This window comes from Grammomys surdaster, unplaced genomic scaffold (genome assembly GCF_004785775.1).
Source record: "Grammomys surdaster isolate TR1022 unplaced genomic scaffold, NIH_TR_1.0 66, whole genome shotgun sequence".
In the NCBI taxonomy this organism is placed as follows: domain Eukaryota; kingdom Metazoa; phylum Chordata; class Mammalia; order Rodentia; family Muridae; genus Grammomys; species Grammomys surdaster.
The window spans coordinates 5,395,037-5,416,107 of NW_021604568.1; the positions used below are offsets into that span (position 1 = coordinate 5,395,037).

Sequence of the window (21,071 nt, forward strand, 5' to 3'; positions counted from 1 at the left end):
TTTTTTTTTGGTTTTTCGAGACAGGGTTTCTCTGTGCATCCCTGGCTGTCCTGGAACTCACTCTGTAGACCAGGCTGGCCTCGAACTCAGAAATCCACCTGCCTCTGCCTCCCAAGTGCTGGGATTAAAGGCGTGCGCCACCACTGCCCGGCAGCATTGTAAATTCTTTGCAGATGGTTACCTGTGGGTAAAAGTTTCAAGATGCTAAAAAGATTACAGGAGGAAAAGATAGGCATGGAGAGTCACATTTTACAAACACTGCTCCCAGGTCCAAAGGCACGGAGGTTTCCTTCCCACCTGCCCATGGCCCAAGGGAACCAAGTGTGGAAGAGGTTGGACTCAGACTGAAATATGTTCCTTCAAGGGCAAAGAAAAGTATAGGTCAGGAGAGGTGCTGGTGTCCTGTGAGCACCTTCATCTGAGGAATGACAGCCCGGCCTGACTGTCACCGCTAGGACACCACAGTGTCATCCTCGAGAACTCCCTTTGAACCTCCCTCCGGCCACAGCCCAGCATTAGGGAAGAGCGGTGGCTACAATTACACACTTGCTTGGGGAAGGGGTGGGTGCTGCATATGTGACAGGCCATGAAAGGTCCCAGCCTATAAAACAGCCTGGAAAACAAACCCTTAATTTAAATGTTAATGAAAGCGCTGTGGAGACATCAGAGGCTTCCTGGCTGCTCAGAGAACAGCTACACAGGTCTCAGAATTTATGGCTCCCCCTTCACCCTCCCACCTCCCTCTCTGCCTCATCACCCACTGAAGTTTAAAGAGAAGGGGGGGGCGGGGAGAAAGAAAAAGAAAGGGAGAAAAAAGGGAAAATGGGGGGGAAGCCACCCTAATTTTGACATTAAGGCATGCTTCCATTTTGGGATGTGAGTGCTAAGTGATTCCTCTGTCAGTAGAATGTGATCAAAGGACAATAAAGGCAAACACTCTGCACACCGGAGATGAATGGAGGACACTCCTGAGGTGGACTTCAGGTAGCAGGCAGTGCAGATAGGAGACAGGACATGGATCCCACCATCTGCTCTTCATTTCATTTTTAACTGACACCTCAGAATCGCACACATCTATAGAAGCAGTACAACAATCTGATGTGTTTATACATGTACAGCCATCAAGCCTGACCAGTTCTGTGTTAGAAACCTTCTGGTGCCAAAGCATAGTCGCGTACTCCTTTAAGGCAGAGACAGGTGGATCTCTGAGTTTGAGGCCAGCCTGGTCTACATAGGGTTCCAGGATAGCCAGGCCTACACTGTGAAACCCTGCCCTTAAACAATAGGATATAGCTTCTGAGCCTTCCAGTTATTTTGAAACATCTTGTAAGCCACCCTGGACTCCTATAACTTCTCCACTGCGACTCTAGTGACACCAGAGCTCTTTCCTCCGGTCTGTTTATGTCCTCTGAGAATTTACCACGTTTCACTACCTATCCATCTGATCCCCCTGTCAGCCTGTGCATCCAGTTCACAGTGTGTTCTCTAGTGACAACAAGAGAATAGCTCTTTGTTTGTTTGGTGTTTGTGCGATAGGGTCTCACTGTGTAGCTCTGGCTATTCTGGAGCTAACTTTGTAAATCAGACTGACCTTCAACTCTCAAGAGATCCACTTGCCTCTGTAAACCACCACATCCAGTGATAATTGCAATTCTTACCCAGCGCCTGGAAACAGAATGAAAGGGCAGAGGAGTAAGAGAAGGAGAAAGAAGAGAGGTCAGAGGGGATAGGGAGATGTCAGAGACAGAGAAAGAATACCAGTGGGCTAGAGAAATGGCTCAGCGGATAAGAAGAGCACATATACCTCTTCTAGAGGATCTAAGTTCGAGTCCCAGCGCCCATACTAGGTGGCTCACTACGACTTGGACTATAGCTCCAACGAATCCAGTGTCTCTGCCTTCTGAGGCATCCCCTATACATGGCAATCCCCCCCCACACACACACACACCTGATTAAGAATAAAAATAAATCTAAAAGAAAAAATACCAACACTGAAACTGGGAATAGAAACGGAGCCCTGCTGAGACACGTCAGTCCCACGCACATCGTCCGACCTTCTGCAGTCGCCCACTTCTATCTGTAGCACTTAAGTCAGTTCTTGACAAGAGGCAATCACACTAGAAATGGGCTCTAAGCCGGCCGGCCAGGCATCACATCAACACATGAGCTTCTCTGTGTCATCCTACCCTGAGTAGTGGCTAAAATTCAGAGTCTTAGGAACTCAAACCAGCCCCAGTGTTTGGTTCTTGCTACTGACGGCTATGACTTGTTGAGAGGCTTGAATTGGCATAGGCAGTGACCATCCAGATGAAGGGTACAGCACTAAGGTTCTGCAGGACCGGACCCAATGCAATGTCCCCAGCACACAGATCACTGATGCCTGACGACTTGAGCATACTGTGAGCTGAATCAGTGGGCCCGCCTATGATTGATTACTCAAATCTCCAAGCACTGTGATACCTCCTCCAGCCACAGCAGCCCTTGCCCTCTACTGTCTTTGTATAAACTCAGCTTCTCATCATCGGGGGACATCACACGCAGGACACTCCCTCCTGTGTCTGGCTGGCTCACAAAGCAGGACAAGAAGACCTTCTTGTCTCATTTAGCAGGTCTTTTTTCCTTAGGCCCCAAAGGGGGCTTTCCTCTGCCCCAACTCTAGGACAAGTGAAAGAAAGAAAGAAAGATCCTTAAGCCACTGTGGTCCACCTGAGCCATCAGGAGGACTGGTTGCAAGATGAACCACAGTCATTTGCTCCTCTTTCTTCGGGTTATCAAGGCTGGAGATCCCCTTAATATACACCAGTTCACCACCAACCAGAAAAAGTGAAATCCACAGACAGACTCCTTCTATTTGATTCTTCTTCCCCTCAAAGCAGTGAGTGAGTTATGATGCCTAGGGCCAGAAAATGGCAGCATCATAGAGAACCAATGAAACCCATACTGAAACTGCCTCCTGTTCCAACTCCCAAACCTGTCAGAGTCACTCCACATGCAAATAACCATCAGTAAAGAAAGATGTACTTCGGTAGGCGGTGGCAGCATCTGCCACACACAGCACACAGTAAACCCTGTAGCTGCTGGAACAAACACCCTGCTCTCCCAATACCAGCATCTACTGCCAAACAGTGCACAGGGCTAGCTTTCCTTCCAGCCTCACCCTCACCTCTGGGAGAAATGAAGCAAGAAGGAACAGCTTCTCTATCAAAGCCCCCAGAGGCCACAACTCACTTTACAAATTTGAATTGGTAGACTTCATGCAGACTTGGACTAATTCCCCACAAAACAAACAAGCCACCACAGTGCACAAAATGATATTGTATATTTAATAACACAGCTAAGTCAAGTTTCTACACCTATACCACTCATATATCTCCCTGATGACAGAAGCAGGAGAGAAGGGATTAGAGACCAAAGTGTGGGGAAACCTTCCTGACCACAGGCGCTCGCTCACACAGCAGCAGTGGTGTCCACAGAGGCAAGGGCTCTACCCAGGGCCTTTTTTTTTTTCATTTCAGGGAAATAGGTCTGGTGTCTGCAGAGAGAAGTAGAGTTTCATGATTCTCTCCCTTCTCCTTCCAGGCAAACATAGATTCATTTTACCACAGGCACCAAGTTTAGGATGGTGGGGTCCAGAAAACCAAAGACCTAAGTGTCTGTGTGCTCCTGGAATGGTAGAAGCGTTTACCTGAGTGAGTCTAGGTCTCTCTCATATGTGGCCTTCCCCTGCCATGCCCTATGTCAACTCTGGGCACAAAGGAGTGTTTTCAGGTTCTAAAGAGCCTTTCAAGTGGCCTGTAACTGGAGTCATGATGGATTCCCATATACACGCTGGGATTGAGCCTGGATCCTCTGGAAGAGCAACCAGTGCTCTTAACTGCTAAGCTATCTCTCCACCTCAATTTTAATGGGGAATAAAGCCTTGTAAATAGTTTTGTAGGGGTGGGTATGGTGGTATAGGCCTTTAATCCCAGTACGGGAGACAGATGTAGCTAAATACTGAGACCCTGCCTCAAAGACACCAAAAAATAAAACTTAAAAGAAGGCAGGGGAAAGAGTTTTGTGTTTACTAGCTTCATTCAGGTAGAAATAATGATTTAAATAGCAATACAATATATTAATCTACATTAACTCAGGAAAGTATTAAGAATTCCAGTGACCTTAGAAGCTATATCTGAGACCAGGTATAATGTGTTTGTGCCACACAAGTGTAGAAGACGCAGACCATTCTGTTTCAAGAACATTGTGTGCCTTCTTTACCTCCTCTTGTTCATCCAACAGAGACAGGTAGGAAACTCCTATATGGAACAGGGCCTATTCCATAAGACCCAAGTCTTGACAAGGTAAGAAGGGTGGGTGGGCACACAGGAAGCAAAGGAAAAAGCCCTTGTCTGCTGCCTGACTTTGAAGCCCACTGTTGCTTTTAGTTTTTGTTTTGTTTTTTGTTTTTGAGTAAACATAGCTTTGAGGTCTGCAGGGGTGGTGCTCACTTTTTATCCCAGCACTTGGGAGGCAGAAGCAGATAGAGCTCTGAATTCAAGGATGGCCTGCTCTACACAGTGAATTCCAGGACAGCCAGGGCTACATACAGAAACCCTGTCTCGAAAATAAAAAATAAAATAAATATAGCCTTTAGCACATAACTGGTATTAAATATCACCTCCTACAACAGTTTGCAAATTAAAAATTCAAAGTCACAGAAACAAAAGGTGATACCTAGACAGAGCCAGGTCAGAATCCCTGCTTTCTCTTGGTCAAAAATACCTCATATTAAGTCTGGAGTCTGAGGCTCCATATTGTATGCTAAAAGTGTCCAAGGAAAGAAGAGGGGGAAAAACTAACAAACAAACAACATCAACAACAAAGTGCGCAGGGCTAACTGTTTTTAACAGGAGAAAGATATTTACTGAGAAAAGACCAGAGCAAGGTCTGTCTCTTGCAACTGCTCAAGGAAGCAGCAGAGCAACTGAAGCGCTTGTCCTTAGAGGACAGCGGCTGCTCACAAGCCCCATGCTGCCAATACATCCAGGAACATGTCATTCAGTGACTGACAAACACATTCAACAGGAACAGTGGCAGGGAGGAGACAGAAGGCAGCCATTGGGGTCACTTCAAAAGGAAGAGGACAGGGAAGAGAGATTCCTATGGAGATTCCACCTCAAGAAAACTACAAAAGAACCCTGTGACTGACTCCTGGGAGGCAGAGCCCAGGGAAGCCCATGAGGCCAGAAAGCAACTAAACACTAAGCACATGCGGCACTTAGCTTTTCGGTCTGCATGTACATTCTTTCAGCTCATCTTCACTGTAATCCAGTCATGTCTATACAGAGCATAGAAGAAGAGACTGATTTGCCCACAGCCACCCTACTTGTAGCATGCAAAGGAGAACTTATCTCCTAGACTGCTCTAAATAACAGGCCTTGAAGCTGAAAGCTGGTGCTTAAGAGAAAAGATGAGGTGTCACTGGGTAGCACTGGCTGACCTAGAATTCACAGAAATCCACCTGCCTCATCCTCCAGAGTGCTAGGAATATAAAGGCAGACTCTACCATGCAGGAGAGCATTAAGAGACCCAGAAAGACTTAGTAGAGGGTTTGCACAGAGAGAGCGACTGGCTCGCAGTGACTATGTGCTGGGACTGTGGTACTTACACCACAGTAACACTAGTACTGAAAGTCACACACTTACCCCGATCCACGTTAGGGCCAAAACACTCAACTTGGCTTACTGTGATCTCAAATGCCTCCTGATGAGACAGGCAAACTCCTTTCTCAACTTCTCTACAGACACCATCTGCAATAGGTGTAATATGGTCTTTTCTGTAGAGAAGGAACCCAACATTCTCCAGAGGATGTGGCTAGAGTAGAGGACTCTAAGGCTGGGGTGCAGGGGACAGCCTGCCACACCCCCGTGACATATACTGAATGCATGGACCATCTCTAGCCCAGAGCCTCTTCACCAACAAGCTGCTCCTGTCCCCTAATGCCAGCATGCTTGTCACTCACTTCTCTCTAGTCCTACACACATCTAGCCACAGACACACAAGCCTGGCTGATAGGCTTTCAGAAGAGTGGCATCAGGGAGAAACTGCCAAGGAGACAAAGCTGGCCAGTGCCATTTTCCCACCCAGAGCTCCATACACTTAGCTTCCCCACTCCCCGCTGGTCACCGGTCATCCCCTTCCTCTCTCCTAAGATGCTGGAATGATTTGTTCTGAAAAGGGACAGGTTTATAGGTTAGCCGACACCTCTGCTCTGTGGAATTTTAATTAACTTCTCCCTTCGTCAATATGCTAAGGAACGGGGTCTCCATTCTCTGAGGTCAGCAATGTGTTTCAGGTCCTGCTATATCAGCCGTCAAATTGAAGAATTAATGACGTGGCTAATCGGTTCTAATTCTTAGGAAGAAAAAAATTGAAAGGGAGTTGTGGAAGAGAGCAAGAGGAGAGCTACAGGCTCCATGAAGTGAGGAGAAAGAAGCTGAAGGGGGCTGAGCAAAAGGGGCACCAACTTGTTTATAAAAACAAGTGACTGACGTATGAGGTGGTAGAGGTAGCAGGCCTCGAACTTTCCCAATTCCACTCAGGTGGGATGAGAGAGGCATCAGGGAAGAGCAGGAAGACAGACCCTACTAACTTCTAAGATAGTTCAAGTATAGAAAAGTCTCTAAATGCTCCTGGGGATGAGAGAGTCCCTCTTTGGCTCAGGATAGCCTAGACAGGGGCTGGAGCACTGGCTTATCAGCTAAGAGCACTAACTGCTCCTCTGAAGGACCTCGGTCTGAGCCTCAGCATCCACAGGGTGACTATATCCATCTGAACTCCAGTCCCAGGGGATCCAACACCCTCTTCTGGCCTCTGGGGACACTGTGGATATGTGACACACAGAGATACATAACAAAACACCCATACACACAAAACAATAAAATATTTTTTAAAAGCCTAGATACAAAGCACATGATGTATCTGAAAGACACTGTCTACGTGACACTCGTCATTACGTACACTGACTATATGCCAATAAAATGCTTTTTAATAACAGTTAGTAGCCAAGAAAGCAGCAGTTAATTTTTCAATACAGGATTTCTTTGTGTAGCTCTTGGCTGTTCTGGAACTGTAGACCAAGCTGGCCTCAAACTCACAGAGATCTGCCTACCTCTGCCTCCCGAGTGCTGGGATCAAAGGTGTGTGCTATCACTGCCTGGCCAATTTTACTTTTTTATTTTGCTTTTGTGTACTTTGTTTTGTTTTTGAGACAGAGTCTTACTCTGTGGCCTAGGCTGGTCTGAAATTCACCTTATAGCCTACACTGGCGTTAAGTACACAGGTAATGGTTCCTGCCTCAGCCTCCCAGGTGCAGGGATTACAGCATAAGCCAACACACCTGGCTAAAGCAGAACAAATACCTGCATTTTGGTGTAATCCTGGCCACTGGGAGGCAGAGGCAGGAAAATCTAGCTCACAGCCAGTCTGAGATGTATTGTGAGTTCTGGACAAGCCTTGGCTACACAACAAGACTTGTTTTGACTTTGGTTTTAGAGGTTTGTTTGTTTGTTTGTCTGTCTGTTTGTTTGTTTGTTGTTTAAGGAGTTGTGGACTGGAGAGATGGTCTTCCAGAAAACCTGGGTTTGATTCTTGACACCCACATGGTGGCTCAAAACCATCTGTAACTGCAGTTCCAGATTCAACACCCTCTCTGGTCTCCATGGGAACCAGGCACATGAGTAGGAGCACATTGGCCAAACTACCACACACATAGAGCACTGCATTTCCAGCATAAGTGCCTGTTGGCCAAACTACCACACACATAAAGCACTGCCTTTCCAGCATAGTTGCCTGTTTCTGCTCTTCTCTATGTATGGATGGGACCCAGCTGGCAGGCCCCAAACCTCTCCTCTCCTGATACCCAGAGCATGTAAGGGATACACCAGAAGACATTTTCAGGGAACAAAGCAGAGGTGAGTCACGACAGCAGGCTAGCCGCTGCCTTTGCCGCTCAGGTATTCTGAGAAGCCTCTGCTTTGGAACAACCCCAGAGGACATCTGCTCCACAAAGGTAACACTGCCCCTTAGTGACATCCAGTATGTCTCTTTTCCTTAGTGCTTCTGGTCAGATACTTAGGAAAGGTTATCTCAATTCCAAAGTATAGTGAAGGAATACACTAGTGAAAAATCTTCTAGGGTTATCTGACCTAATAAAGTAAAACCATTCTTGAATGAGATAAAAATCCAAATGTCTCCCTTACCTGAGCAATGGGCTGATAGCAATGGACCAGACTCGGTCTTCAGTCTGGATGGTGTGTAAGCACTGCCCCAGCCGGCCTGAGGCCAAAGGCCATACCTGGAAACAGGAGAGGAAATCTCTTGTTGGCACTGCCTGGGCTTAGGAGGAAGAAGCAAACACCAGGCAGAAAGCCTGTGACTGGGGAGTTGGGGGAATGGAGAATCCTTTCTGTCCTAAAGACAGAGCTCAGGGTACAAGCAGAGAGGCTTCTCCAGCTTCTAGTTCAGCTGCCACAGGGACAGGCCTTGCTTCCTGCCCTAACCACCAACCTTTACTTCCACCCAACTAGTCCTCATTTCTACCAGGCTGAGAGGTTACACAGCCCTGGGTGAGATTTAACTGTGGAACTGTAGCTAGAAGTCGCCTGCCTCTCTCAGAAACTTCCCTCTGTTTGTGAGTCTCCCCTTCTATCTTTGCCAAAACCTTACTTCAGGCATATAGGGAGCGGCAGGCAGACCAAGGTGCAGTGTGAGTCTTACGTTAGAGGAGTAAGAGGAAAGCTGCAAAACAAGGAGGGAATGGGATGAGACTTCAAAGTGAGAGGGGGTGTTGTTGTTTGTTGTTGTTCATAATGGCCAGGATCCAAAGGTATTCATGTCAGCAGGGAATTTTAGCACCTAGTGTCACCAAAAGTAGCAGAAAAGCTTAACTCTTTTAAGCTTCCATATCTCCACAGGTTAAAAATATTGCTTGGAGCACACTATCTGGGCCCTATCAGTCAGGAATGTACATTAGCAGCCACTCTGGGCTTAACTCTAATCAACACTCCAGAGCCTCTCAGCAGTCAGTGCATTTAGAAATCTCCCATTAAGCACAAGGCTCCCCCACACCTCACCCTACCCCAGATGACACACACACACACACAGGGACATAAGCCTCTAACCAAACAGAAAGGAAACCTCAAATGTACAGGGCTCTCCCCGGAGCAGCCACAGAGGGACCCCTTGGCAGCTGGGCGGATCAATGACCTCTCAAGGTCCTGGAGAGCTATAAGGGGAACACGCCACACTCAGGCAGGACCTTAGATGGAAGAATTTAAGGAGACATTCCTTCAGGGTAAGGGGCAGGTGATGGAATGGGGTGGTCTTGCCTTCTTAGGGTCACATGGTACCTCTTCCCTATAAAAGGAGAAAGTGTTTCTTGGAGTTTGTGGGTATGATGGAGTGGGGGATGGGGTAAGAGTAGGAATAACTTTTCCCAAAACTAAGAAAAGAAATTTAATGAGAATATTCTGAATGAGAAGGGACAAAAAAACTGAGGGCAAATATCTCAATTATTTCCTGTAAGCCCAGGATTCTAGCATCTGCTTAGAGCTTGACAGCCAAACTCTTTGGTAATAACTAGATGCCCTTCTGGTTTCTTCCTTTAGACTGCCTACCTTGGAAGAGACCTTTGCCTTTGCCTTTTCTGAACTTCCTCAGAGTCAGGTTCTAGCTTGTGGGGTAAAGAAAGTACTCCTGATTTACAAAATCTCCAGGACAGCCTAAACCTGTTTTCTAGTAGCTTCCATAGAGACAGCTGGTAGTATCTGAGAGCCCACAAATCACAGAATAAGGTTTCTGATCTTTAAGAGTGAATCAGGAAGTACATCGCCAATTCCAAGCATCAGTTAGGAGTGGCAGGCTGTCCCATAGCACAGCATCCTGTAGCAACAAGAGTGTCCTGGCACTTGAGGGATAGGAGGTGACATAATAACCATGTGGTCAGATCTTTAATATCAATGAGACAGACCCACCCCGGAAAACACTCAGTGAGCATACACATTCATAAAGCCCACTTAGAAGGCAAACCGGAGGCAGCAGGGCTCTCCTATAATGATCTTTGACTCAGGAACTCTAAGGATAAGAATTCATCTAGACAGCCGGGCAGTGGTGGCGCACGCCTTTAATCCCAGCACTTGGGAGGCAGAGGCAGGCGGATTTCTGAGTTCGAGGCCAGCCTGGTCTACAGAGTGAGTTCCAGGACAGCCAGGGCTACACAGAGAAACCCTGTCTCGAAAAAAAAAAAAATCATCTAGACAAAAAATAATCCTAAAACAACACCTGAGTGATAAGATATTTCCAGTAGCCTATTATAACAGAACAAGCAGCTCATCCGGACTATGATATAGAAAAGGGAAAGTAAACACCAAGAACTAGCACAAACAATATGCAGAATTTAGCAGACTTAAGAAAGGATCTACTAGAGAAAACCGTAAGTAAATAATGGTAAGTTCATTTTGAAGCCACTGAAGATAACACAGGGGCTGGAGATACAGCTCAATTGGTAGAGCATTTGTCTAACATGCACAAAACACTAGGTGTGATCTCTAGCATTACATAGACCGGATGTGACAGCACACATGTAATCCCAGCATTCAACAGGTAGAAGCAAGATCAGAAGTTTAAGGTGACCCTTAAACTACACAGTGCCTTGAAGGACAGCTATTTAAATAGATATATATCTTGTAAGAAAAAACAGGAAAGGTTATAAAGTAGATACCACAGATTTTTGGATACTGTGTATCCAAAATATATCACCATTATGCAAAGGAAGATATTTATGCAATAAGATAAAATGAAAAAATGAATAAAGTGCTTAGCACAGTGCCTGGTTACAGTCTACATTGCTAGAAAATAATCCTAGCAGACACATGGTATACATATCTATAATTTCAAGAGACAGGAAATTATAAGTTCAAGGTTAGCCTGTGGTACACAGTCAAACACTGTCTCAAAAGAGAAAGAGAGGTGGATCTGAGGTTTTAGAGAAGAACCTAAGGCTATTGTTTATCTGAATCAACATAGCACCAAACCACCTTCAAAATACCTGCTTATCCCACAGACAAAGGCTGCTGCTCTTAGCTGTAAACAGAGAAGCCTCCCCTTGAAGTGAATACAAAGACCCATGGCTTCACAAAATGCTCGTTACAGGACTGTTGGGAGCTCAGACCTAACCAAGGCATTTATATCACCCTCTTCAGACTCAGGGAACACTCTGGAAGATGGCAAAGAAAGAATGCTAAGAGCTAGAAGGTAGGGGGCGGGGCTTCAAAATACTATCTTCTAAGCACAACATGGAGGTGGCAGTGATGAACTCAGCAACTGCTGCTCCTGTGCCGCTGGGGTCTCCTAACAGTCAGTGATGGAGGAAGAAGGTTTATGGGCACTTTCGTGTTGAACAGATTCTGGGAGAGGAAGAGGCATAGTATCCTGTTACACACCTGCTTATAAAGAGAGTCCTGTTAAACTTGAGGACACTAATAAGAACAAAAGCTGGCGAATACGCGGAAGAGCTGTGAGGAAGATGGGGCAGAGAGGGTGGGAGGGAACAGCATAGGGCCGGGGTAACAAGGATGCATTATAAACATGCATGGAATTATCAAAGAACAAAACCAACAACAACTCTCCAGAGATTACACCTGTGCCTCCCCAGCAATGGGACTACAGACAAATGCCACTGTCCCCAGGTGTGAGGATTGACAACCCAAACCAGCTAGCAAGCACTTGACTGAGCGCTTTCTCTACTCTGAGCTTTACTACTGAGCAGTCTGGCAAGTTAAAGGCAGAATCTTTGCAAGGAATGCTACAAAGTCAGTGACTAAGCAACAATTCAAAGGGAAGATGGTATGGGAAGAGGAAACAGCAGGTGACAGGAAGCCTCCCTCCCTCCCTCCCTCACTCACTCAGTCACTCACTCACTCACTCCCTGACTCACTCAGTCATTCCCTGGCTCACTCACTCACTCACTCAGTCACTCAGTCACTCACTCCCTCCCTCACTCACTCAGTCAGTCAGTCACTCACTCACTCAGTCACTCACTCACTCACTCACTCACTCACTCACTCACTCTCAGTGCTGTAAGCTCAGCACTTGACAATGGGAGCATCGCTGGCTACTTGAGACCCTGTCTCAAAGATAAAAGCACAGACCACTGACCCCTCAGGCATCCCCAGAGGCATGCACTTTCTCTAGATATAAACTATAAGGCAGAAAACTCAATGGCAGGGAACCTGGTTAGCTGCTGTCTTCATATATATCAGTGCCGTGAAAGGGCAGTCACCAGAGCGTACACGAAATCGGAGTTACTGAGAAAAGCTGCAACCTCTCCCTCCTGAGCTCTCTCTGTGTGGCCTGGAGGCCCCTTTGCTGATATGAATAATCATTTTGCTACAGTGGAGCCTCTAGACTCTAGAAAAGAGATAATCAAGCCCTGCAGGGTCTTCTGCAGAGTCCCACAGCAGCCCCAAAGCCTGTATCCTGGCTAGGGCTGCTGCACCCAAGACTGGAAATTTTCTTCTTTGTCCCAGAAGCAGCAGCACCTGACATGAACTGGATGAACTGGATCCACAAAGCAAGGATTACAGTGTGTGTCAGTTTCATCTTTCATGTCTTGGTGGATGTCTGTGGATCAGGGAATCTGGCACTGATGCCACCATCAACAGCTCCGTCCTCTCCACTGCCTGCTGGCCACAAGGCTCTCCAGAGAATCAGTAAAAGCATGTTTTAATTACCAGCCTGATTGCTTATAAACAAGGTGGTGAAAAATTAACTTCTCCAAACAGAGAGCAAGCAAAAGGAGGGAGATTTTAGAATAAAATATTGGGATTAGAACTCAACCCACAAACCTAAGGAAACCTAGCTCAGGGAGGAAAAGCTGGCCAGGCCTTGTGCTTTTGCATTCATACCACATTTCCAGAGAGTGGCACTTGTCCCAGCCGCTGGCCACTCCTCCCCCAGCCAGCTGGCAGGAGCACAGCCTACCATGGCAAGCTTATGCAAAGGTACATAAGTGAGTTCTTTCTTGTGTCTCTTCCCCCCTGCTCTCACCCAGTGCTCTCAGCCAATCCTGGACTCGAGGCTCCATCCATCCTCTTACCCCAGGCCCTTATAGACGGGAGGAAATAACAGTATGTGCAGTGTGGGGAGAAGGCCTCACCTTGGCCGTCCTGTCCCTGGAGCCACTCACAATGATGCCACCTTTGCAGTCCACACAGTTCACCTCCTGCTCATGAGCTGAGTACTTGACAGTGAAGGTGCTGTGGATCTTGTGAACACCGATCTTCCCGTCTCTACAAGAGAATAAGGAGCCCGACCCAGGAGTTAACTTGCAGAAAGAAGGCAAGTCTACTGAAACAGCCCACGTGTCCAGTGATGTCTGGAATTGCTAAGCATTCTGAAACTTGGACCACAAGGAGCTGAGCTTTTAGACACTTACTTCTTCAGCACATGTGAGGCTAACAGAGCTGAGACAGAAAATAAACTTCCCTTTAGAGAATATCAAACCTGTTCCACTTTGCATTAAAAGCTCTTCCTGTTTTCTTCTCTGGCTAACCTATTATCAGCTTTTGGTAAATCTCTGCTTTAAGTGTAAAAAACAAACAAACAAACAAACAAAACAAAACAAAAAAACGCAAAAGCAAAGAAGCCAGAGGCAGCCCCAGGTCCCAGAAGCACACTAAGGAAGAGGAGAAAGCCTCCGAGCTCACCCTCCTGCACTGACGATATGGGAGTTGTCCAGCACAAAGTGACACACATCCTCATCATGTCCAGCGAAGACTCTGAAGGGACGACGGTTCAAACTTGCACCATCTGGACGGAACTGGTAGGCCAGGATGAAATTAGCCTGAGATAGGTACAGAGAAGCATCCTCTAGCTGCATCCAAGGCATCTGACTAGAGAGGGAAACAAAACACCAAAGTAAAGCCACTACCTGCACCTCTTACAGACAGGCAGGACTGAAAGACCTCAGGTGAGGAGGAGGGGGACTCGAAGGAGACTTCAGGCCAGGTAATATGACCTCTGCCTTCTGGTAAGTCCAAATTATGTTCCAAGACTCCAACATTGCTCATCAGATCAGGTGTGACAGAGGAAAGGTGAGTTTTAAGAAATCCCATTTCCTTGTTATTGGAGCAAAGACACATTTACAAGTGAAAAAAAAATCTAGCCATTTAGGAAAGTATGCAAACCTGCTCAAGAGATGCCTAGATCCTCCTGCCTAGACATTTCTGTACTGGAGGGTAGGTGTGGTGATATAGAATGCTCCAAAGCAGCACTGTCAGCATGTTGCAGTTCAGGGCTAGAAAGAGCTCAGCTCTCATAACAAATGGTAAGAGACAAGCCACAGGCCAGGCATGGGACTAAAGCCTTAAGAAAAAGACTTTTCTGGGCAGAGTGGCATACACCTGTAGTTCAGCACTCCTGAGCACTCCAGGAGCTCCAGGCCATCTGTAGATACATAGATGGGGCCAGGCAGTGGTGGCACACGCAGAGACAGATGGATTGCTGAGTTCGAGGCCAGCCTGGTCTACAGAGTGAGTTCCAGGACAGCCAGGACTACACAGAGAAACTCTATCTCGAAAAACCAAAACAAACAAACAAACAAACAAAAACAAAAACAAAAAAACCAAACATAGATGGGTAAGGCCATTATAGGGACATTAAGATCCTGTCTCAAAAAAAAAAAACAAAGAGAGGATGTGAAAAAAGCTGGAAGAAGATGGGGAGGGGGCGATATGGGAAGAGAAGGCGAGGAAAGGGAAGGGCTCTCAGCTAGGCTCCCTGGTGAGGCCTAAGCCCCTCCCCTGAGACAGACATTCTCCCGCCTGTGCCTACCCTACCTAACAGTCCTGGAGCTACCAGTCTCAAAAAATGCAAAGGGAAAGCTGACTCATCCCCATGTCCAGACACCATCTCCCACTGCCTAGCCTGTCCGAGCAAATGGGGCTAACACAAGCATCATGGGAATGTGGAAAGCTCTGCAAACTGACTTGCCGGCCATTAAATGCAGCTCGGAATGTGTAGTAACTGAGTCTCTACTCAGGCCGTCTTTACAAGTGCGTACATATATTATACAGAATACGTGTAGAGCACATATAGATGCCAACATTCTTATTCACCATTCACAGTCCTCTTCAGCATCTTTTCCAGTTATGTAGATCACTCAAACAGAGAAGGCTGGACTGCGCTTACAGCCGTGTGGTAGACAGACATTTATTTACCTAGAACAAGAAACCAGGCTCACGCCAGGTGAACAGTGGAGAATCCTGGGGCAGCCTGGTAACTGTTCTGCTTATTCCCAGCCTGCCTTAAATAATGCCCTAAAAGACAACACCAGGAGCAAAAGCTTGACAGAGAATTTTTCTTTGATGTTAAAAGACACAAATGGCAGGGTATGATTGCACTAGCCTGTACGGCAGGCTAAAGCAGGAGGACGGCAGGTTTAGGTCGGTCTGGGCTACAAAAGGGACCCTGCTATTTAAGAAAACCTCCACTAGGTACAAATGGAAATCAGAAGGTAAAGTCTTTCACCATAAAAGTCCATCTTTCTCTTTCATAACTTCTCTATCATAATACCATCACATAATTCACAGCACATTCAAACCATTGGAAATAAGCAAACAAGATAAAGGCTGACTGCGGTGGTTTGAACGAGAATGGCCCCCACAGGCTCATGTGTGAGAATGTTTAGTCACCAGAGAGTGGAAGGAACTGAGAAGGAATAGAAAGAGGTGTGGCCTTGTTGGAGGAAGTGTGCCACTGGGAGTGGACTCTGAGGTTTCAAAAGCTCAGCCTAGGCCCCTAGTGTCTCTCCCTCTTTCTTTCTTTCTTTCTTTCTTTCTTTCTTTCTTTCTTTCTTTCTTTCTTTCCTTCCTTCCTTCCTTCCTTCCTTCCTTCCTTTTCTTTTCTTTCTTGATCTCTCTCTCTCTCTCTCTCCCTCTCCCCTCCCCACCTCTCTCTCTTCCCTGTTGTCTGTGATCAGTATGGAAAGCTCTGAGCTACTGACCAGTGCCATGTCTATTTGCTTTCTGCCATCATGATCACAGACTAGCCTCTAAAACTGTAGGTAAGCCCCCAATGAAATGCAACTCTTTTGTGAGAGTTTCCTTGGTCATGGTATCTTTTCACAGCAATAGAACAGTAACTAAGACAGTCACCAAAGGTGTGCCTTTTCTATCAGCAAACGGGCAGGTCAGCCAGAATGAAAAGTCACAAAGCTCCCAATATAATAAAACCAACCAACAAGAAGCACTTTTTGGGTAAGGTGCCAAACAATAATTATGAAATGCTTTGGTACTGATGAAGCATAAGCATGATTTAACAACCATCAAAATTTTATGGCACTGGGCTATGGAGGCAGCTCAGCGGGGAAAGCACTTGCTGTCTAAGCCTGAAGGTTGATTTCAAATTCCCAGCAACTGTGTAAAGAGCCAGCGTCTGTCTACACACAAGCCGGTAACCACAGCACTGTGCAGTGAGAAGTAGAGACAGGAGGATCACCCAGACCTGATGGCTATCAGCCTTGCTCCAGTCAGATCCAGTTAGAGGCCCTTTTCAAGGGAATCTGATGGAGGGTGACAGCAGCTCACCCAGAGTCCAGGCACTGTTTTGCACGGCCACACATGTGACATACACCACATAGATACACTGGCACTCTAAGTCCTACCTCACATATGCCTGATATCCCACTTTGCCTTTCTCTTAAAATGACGTTTTCTCTCTTTACTTTGTATGTGCACATACGTTTGCACATGCATGTCACAGCTCCCATGTGGAGCTCAGTGTGAACTCTCAGGAGTTCTTTCTCTCCACATGGATCTCAGCGAACACTCACACTGTCAGGCTTTCCTCGTGAGCACCTTCCAGCCCCAACTTTGCCTTCTACTAAATTAGATGAAACAGAACTAGAGCTGTAGCTCCATGTTAAAGCACCTGCTGAACATGGTCTAGGTCCTGGGGTTTGAGCTCCCAGCATCATGACACTCCCCACTCCCCGAAGAGTTTAACAGAATCCAAGAAGAGAATTAACTCCCTAGAGACACATTTTAAAAAAACAACAATTATAGCTGGGTAGGAACAGTGGCACACGCCTGCAATCGTGATACTCGGGAAGCAGAGGCAGAGGGTCTCTAAGGTCAGCCTAGTCTACAGAATGCTCCAGGGATACACAGAGAAACCCTGTTTCAAAAAGCAAAACAAAAACAAACAGAGAGAGAGAGAGAGAGAGAGAGAGAGAGAGAGAGAGAGAGAGAGAGAGAGAGAAACTGAGATATAATCCCCTTAAGTTACTGAGGCTGGCGCTTTAGCCCAGACAAGCTTTGAAATTGAGATCCTTCTGCCTCATAATGTCCAGCCCCCAGAGTACATTTTTTTAAAAATAATCTTTTTTGAACTATGTTAGCAAGCCATCCTTCTGCTAGACTCTTTGTGGTATCTGAAGAACCGCTAGTGGTTACCACACCAGAGATAGCCCCTATGATCTAATTTCATATTTTCTACTGTGCTCTTTGGTCTTGGGAAGCCTCAAAAGAATCAAGAAGTAAGGCTAAAAGATGGCTTGGAGGTTAACAGCACTTGTTGCTCTTTCAAAGGGTCTGGGTTCAATTCTAGTACCCACATGGTGGCTCACAATTGTCTGTAACTCTAGTTCCAGGGGATCTGACACCCTTTTGGAACTTCCTCAAGTACTAGGCCTACACCTGGTAAATAGACATAGACAAATACTTACAAGCCAGGCTTAGTGGTGCACATTTTTAATCCCAGAACTTGAGAGGCAGAGGTAGGCAGATCTCCGTTAGTTCAAGAACAGCCTAGTCTACACAGTAAGTTGGGAATAGCCAGAGATACATAGTGAGACCCCATCTCAAACCAACAACAACATAAATACACATACAATAAAAACAAATAAATATTTTAAAACAATCAAGAAGCTACTTACCTATATCTCCACTTCAGTAAAATCCGATCTCGGCAGCGCCCCAGCCGCCAGTTCTGAGACAGCTTCACTCGTTCCTTTACTGGAATGCTGGTCATCCTAGGTGCAAACAGAATAAAGAACTCAGTCTCTACAACTCATTACCAATAAGAGAGGAGGCTAGGGACTAACTGAGTTGGGACGTGGAGACATGCAGAACAGAATCAAACAAACGCTAGCGGGATTATGAGATCAGGAACTAAGAACTCCTCTCTCCATACATGGCTAATCAAGAACAAGCAGAAATCTATCCTTTAAACGACTAGAAGTGTCCATTCATAGTGATGTCAAAACAGTCTAGTGAAAAGCATGACAGGAAATGCTACAGCCACTGAGACAGCTCCACGGGGAGGACACACTTGCCTTGGTAGAGCTTGATAGAAGGAGAGCTGACTCCCAAAGCCTGTCCTCTGACCTCCACGTGTGTGTCACGCATGCACCTGCCCACACTCACATTGTGAGCACACACATGGTAATAAGATGTCATGAGACCAACACACTGCCTCCTGAGATGGTGACATAACTACAATCGTTTCTTTTCATTTTCAAGTACTGAAACTCCTAGATATACAGCTTGTAAAACTCCTGGATATCCTACCTCCTACCAAACACGGAAAGTTTATACATAATAAACAAGCACATAAAATCTATAATGTAAAGCTATTAGAATAAATTATATAAACCCATCTAACTGGACAAAAACCAATAACAACAACAACAACAACAAAAACGCATGTGTCTGTCAGGGGATAGGCAAAGTTCTTAGGATATAGAAAGCAAAAACATAAAAGAAAAAAGCTAATAAATTAGACTTTATCAAAATTAAATATATATATGAATATATTAAAATTTCATATAAATATGTACACACACACAAAGGACTTGGACTCAAATGAGATATTTCTCTCTCTATGCCTAGGCTAGCCTTGACTCATTCTGCCTCAGCCTCCCAAGTGCTATGACTACAGGCATGTGTCACCATGCTCAGCCTCTGTATTCATATATTTTTAAAAAACCAATAAGGAAGTTTCCTATCTGATGGTAGATAGAAAAATGGCACAGCCATTGTCGCAAAAGGACCAGCAGGGGTTATTTTATATTGTTATGGGTATGAATGCTTTTGTCCACATTCATGTATATGTACCATGTTCATATCTGGTGCCTAAAAAGGCCAGAAGATCCCCTGGAACTGCAGTTCCTGCAGTTCTAGACAGTTGTAAGCTACCATGTGGTTGCTGGGAACCAAACCCAGGTCCTCTGTAAGTGCTCTTAACAGCAGAATCATCTCTCCGCCTGCCTCAACTTAAAAAAAAAAAAAAAAAGACCCTAATGAATGAAGGCCACATCACACATGCTGTGTTTCATTTACATGGATGTGTGAGCAGGGCCAATTAACCAAACATGGAGGGGACCACCTCATAATGACGAATGACCAACAAGGCAGAGGTGGGGACTGTCTGGAAAGGAACACATGGAAACTTTCTGGGGTTTTATGTCCTGTATCTGGATCTTGAAGGACTTTGGGCATATCTACCAAGCAGGCATGTAATCCTAGTACTCAGGGAGCTGAAGCAGGAGGATCATGAGTTGAAGGGGACCTGATCTACACAGCAGACCAGCCCGAGCCACACGAAGATACTGTCTCAGGAAAACAAGAGCGGGCTATCCAGAAGGCTCAGAGAGAGGTTCTTGCCACCAACCCTGTACCTGAGTTCTATCCCCAGGCCTCACACGGTAGAAGGAGAGAACTGACTCTCACAATTTGTCTCTGATCTACACGTGTGATGCACACACACAGAAATGTGCTAAAAAATTTTTTTTGAAAAACAACAAAACTCACCACCAACAAATTTCAAATGATTAAGCTTAAATTTGAGCACTCTACTCAAATATAATAATCTAAACCCACTGTGTGTACATTTTTAAGAACACACATACATAAACTGATATAATCAAGGATGTGCATGCATGTTCAAGTATGAAGTAACTGAAATGCATGAGTAAACAAATATGGCCAAATAATTATGAGATCTAGACGGTGAATATGTGAGTGTTCACTGTATAATTCTTTTCCATATATTTTAAACTTTTCATTACAAAAATATTGACTGAGCAATGGATATCTGGAAGAAAGGGATGAAAGAGGCAGGGGAGCACAGCAGCCAGAAAAACAGTAGAGTCTGGGGTAGAAACAGAGAAGAGTCCAAAGGCCTTTTGAGAATACATCTTTAGACAGTTTTGAAATCATGGGCAAGAATCTTAAATGTTGTTTTAGATGCCTGTGTATCTGTGTCTCCATGGCTTCATGCACTTGACTGTACAAGGGTCACTGCTTGGGACACACAGTGATGACTACTGTCCCTACCTAGAAATTCACTGACCAAGGAGAGACATACTACATTTCTCTTTGTCTCTACTTACACCTTCACATGTACCACCCAACACTAAACACCAGTGAGCAAAGGCTCACTTTCAAGAGCCTGATGAACACACATTGAAAAGGTAGCTTGGGCAGGCAGGAAGTTATCTAATCCATTTATTTGTACAGAATAATCCCTTTGATTTGTAAAGTAGTGAATGTAGAGGACTGAACTTTTAAAACACAGATACATAACATAGAAGATTAACAGAATAAAAATGAGTAATCCTAACAGGGCAGTGGTGGTGCACGCCTTTAATCCCAGCACTTGGGAGGCAGAGGCAGGTGGATCTCTGAGTTCAAGGCCAGCCTAGTTTACAGATCAAGTCCCAGGACAGCCAGGACTACACAGAGAAACTCTCTTCTGGGGGTGGGGGGACCCTCCTCCTAATCCTAATCAAGATTTCCTTCTTCTGTTTGCCCTTCACTCTGCTCCTCTAATTGGAATATCTTACTTAAGCATGAGGCATTTGTGCTTTTATTTATTCCCCAAGTCTTCTACAATATAATATTTAATAAGGGGAAAATGTCCCATAAAATTATAGACTCTGAGAGGCAGTATGGCATGGGGTGGAGTGTAGCTCGGCGGTAGAATACACGTGTATCTGTAAGGCTCTGGATTCAATCCTTAGCCCGGCGGTA

The 21,071-nt window shown here is 45.6% G+C and overlaps 1 protein-coding gene across 1 annotated transcript in view; it reads right to left on the reverse strand.

Annotated features, from left to right (window-relative positions):
* Nucleotides 1–21,071, reverse strand: part of Fbxw4 (F-box and WD repeat domain containing 4) — an 84,361-nt gene that overhangs the window by 47,635 nt on the left and 15,655 nt on the right. Inside the window, exons 2-5 of the mRNA XM_028774914.1 lie at nucleotides 17,975–18,070; nucleotides 13,746–13,931; nucleotides 13,196–13,328; nucleotides 8,241–8,335 (exon numbers count right to left, since the gene is read on the reverse strand). Of these exons, the coding sequence (XP_028630747.1) occupies nucleotides 8,241–8,335; nucleotides 13,196–13,328; nucleotides 13,746–13,931; nucleotides 17,975–18,070 (510 nt within the window). The remainder of the gene's footprint in view (nucleotides 1–8,240; nucleotides 8,336–13,195; nucleotides 13,329–13,745; nucleotides 13,932–17,974; nucleotides 18,071–21,071) is intronic.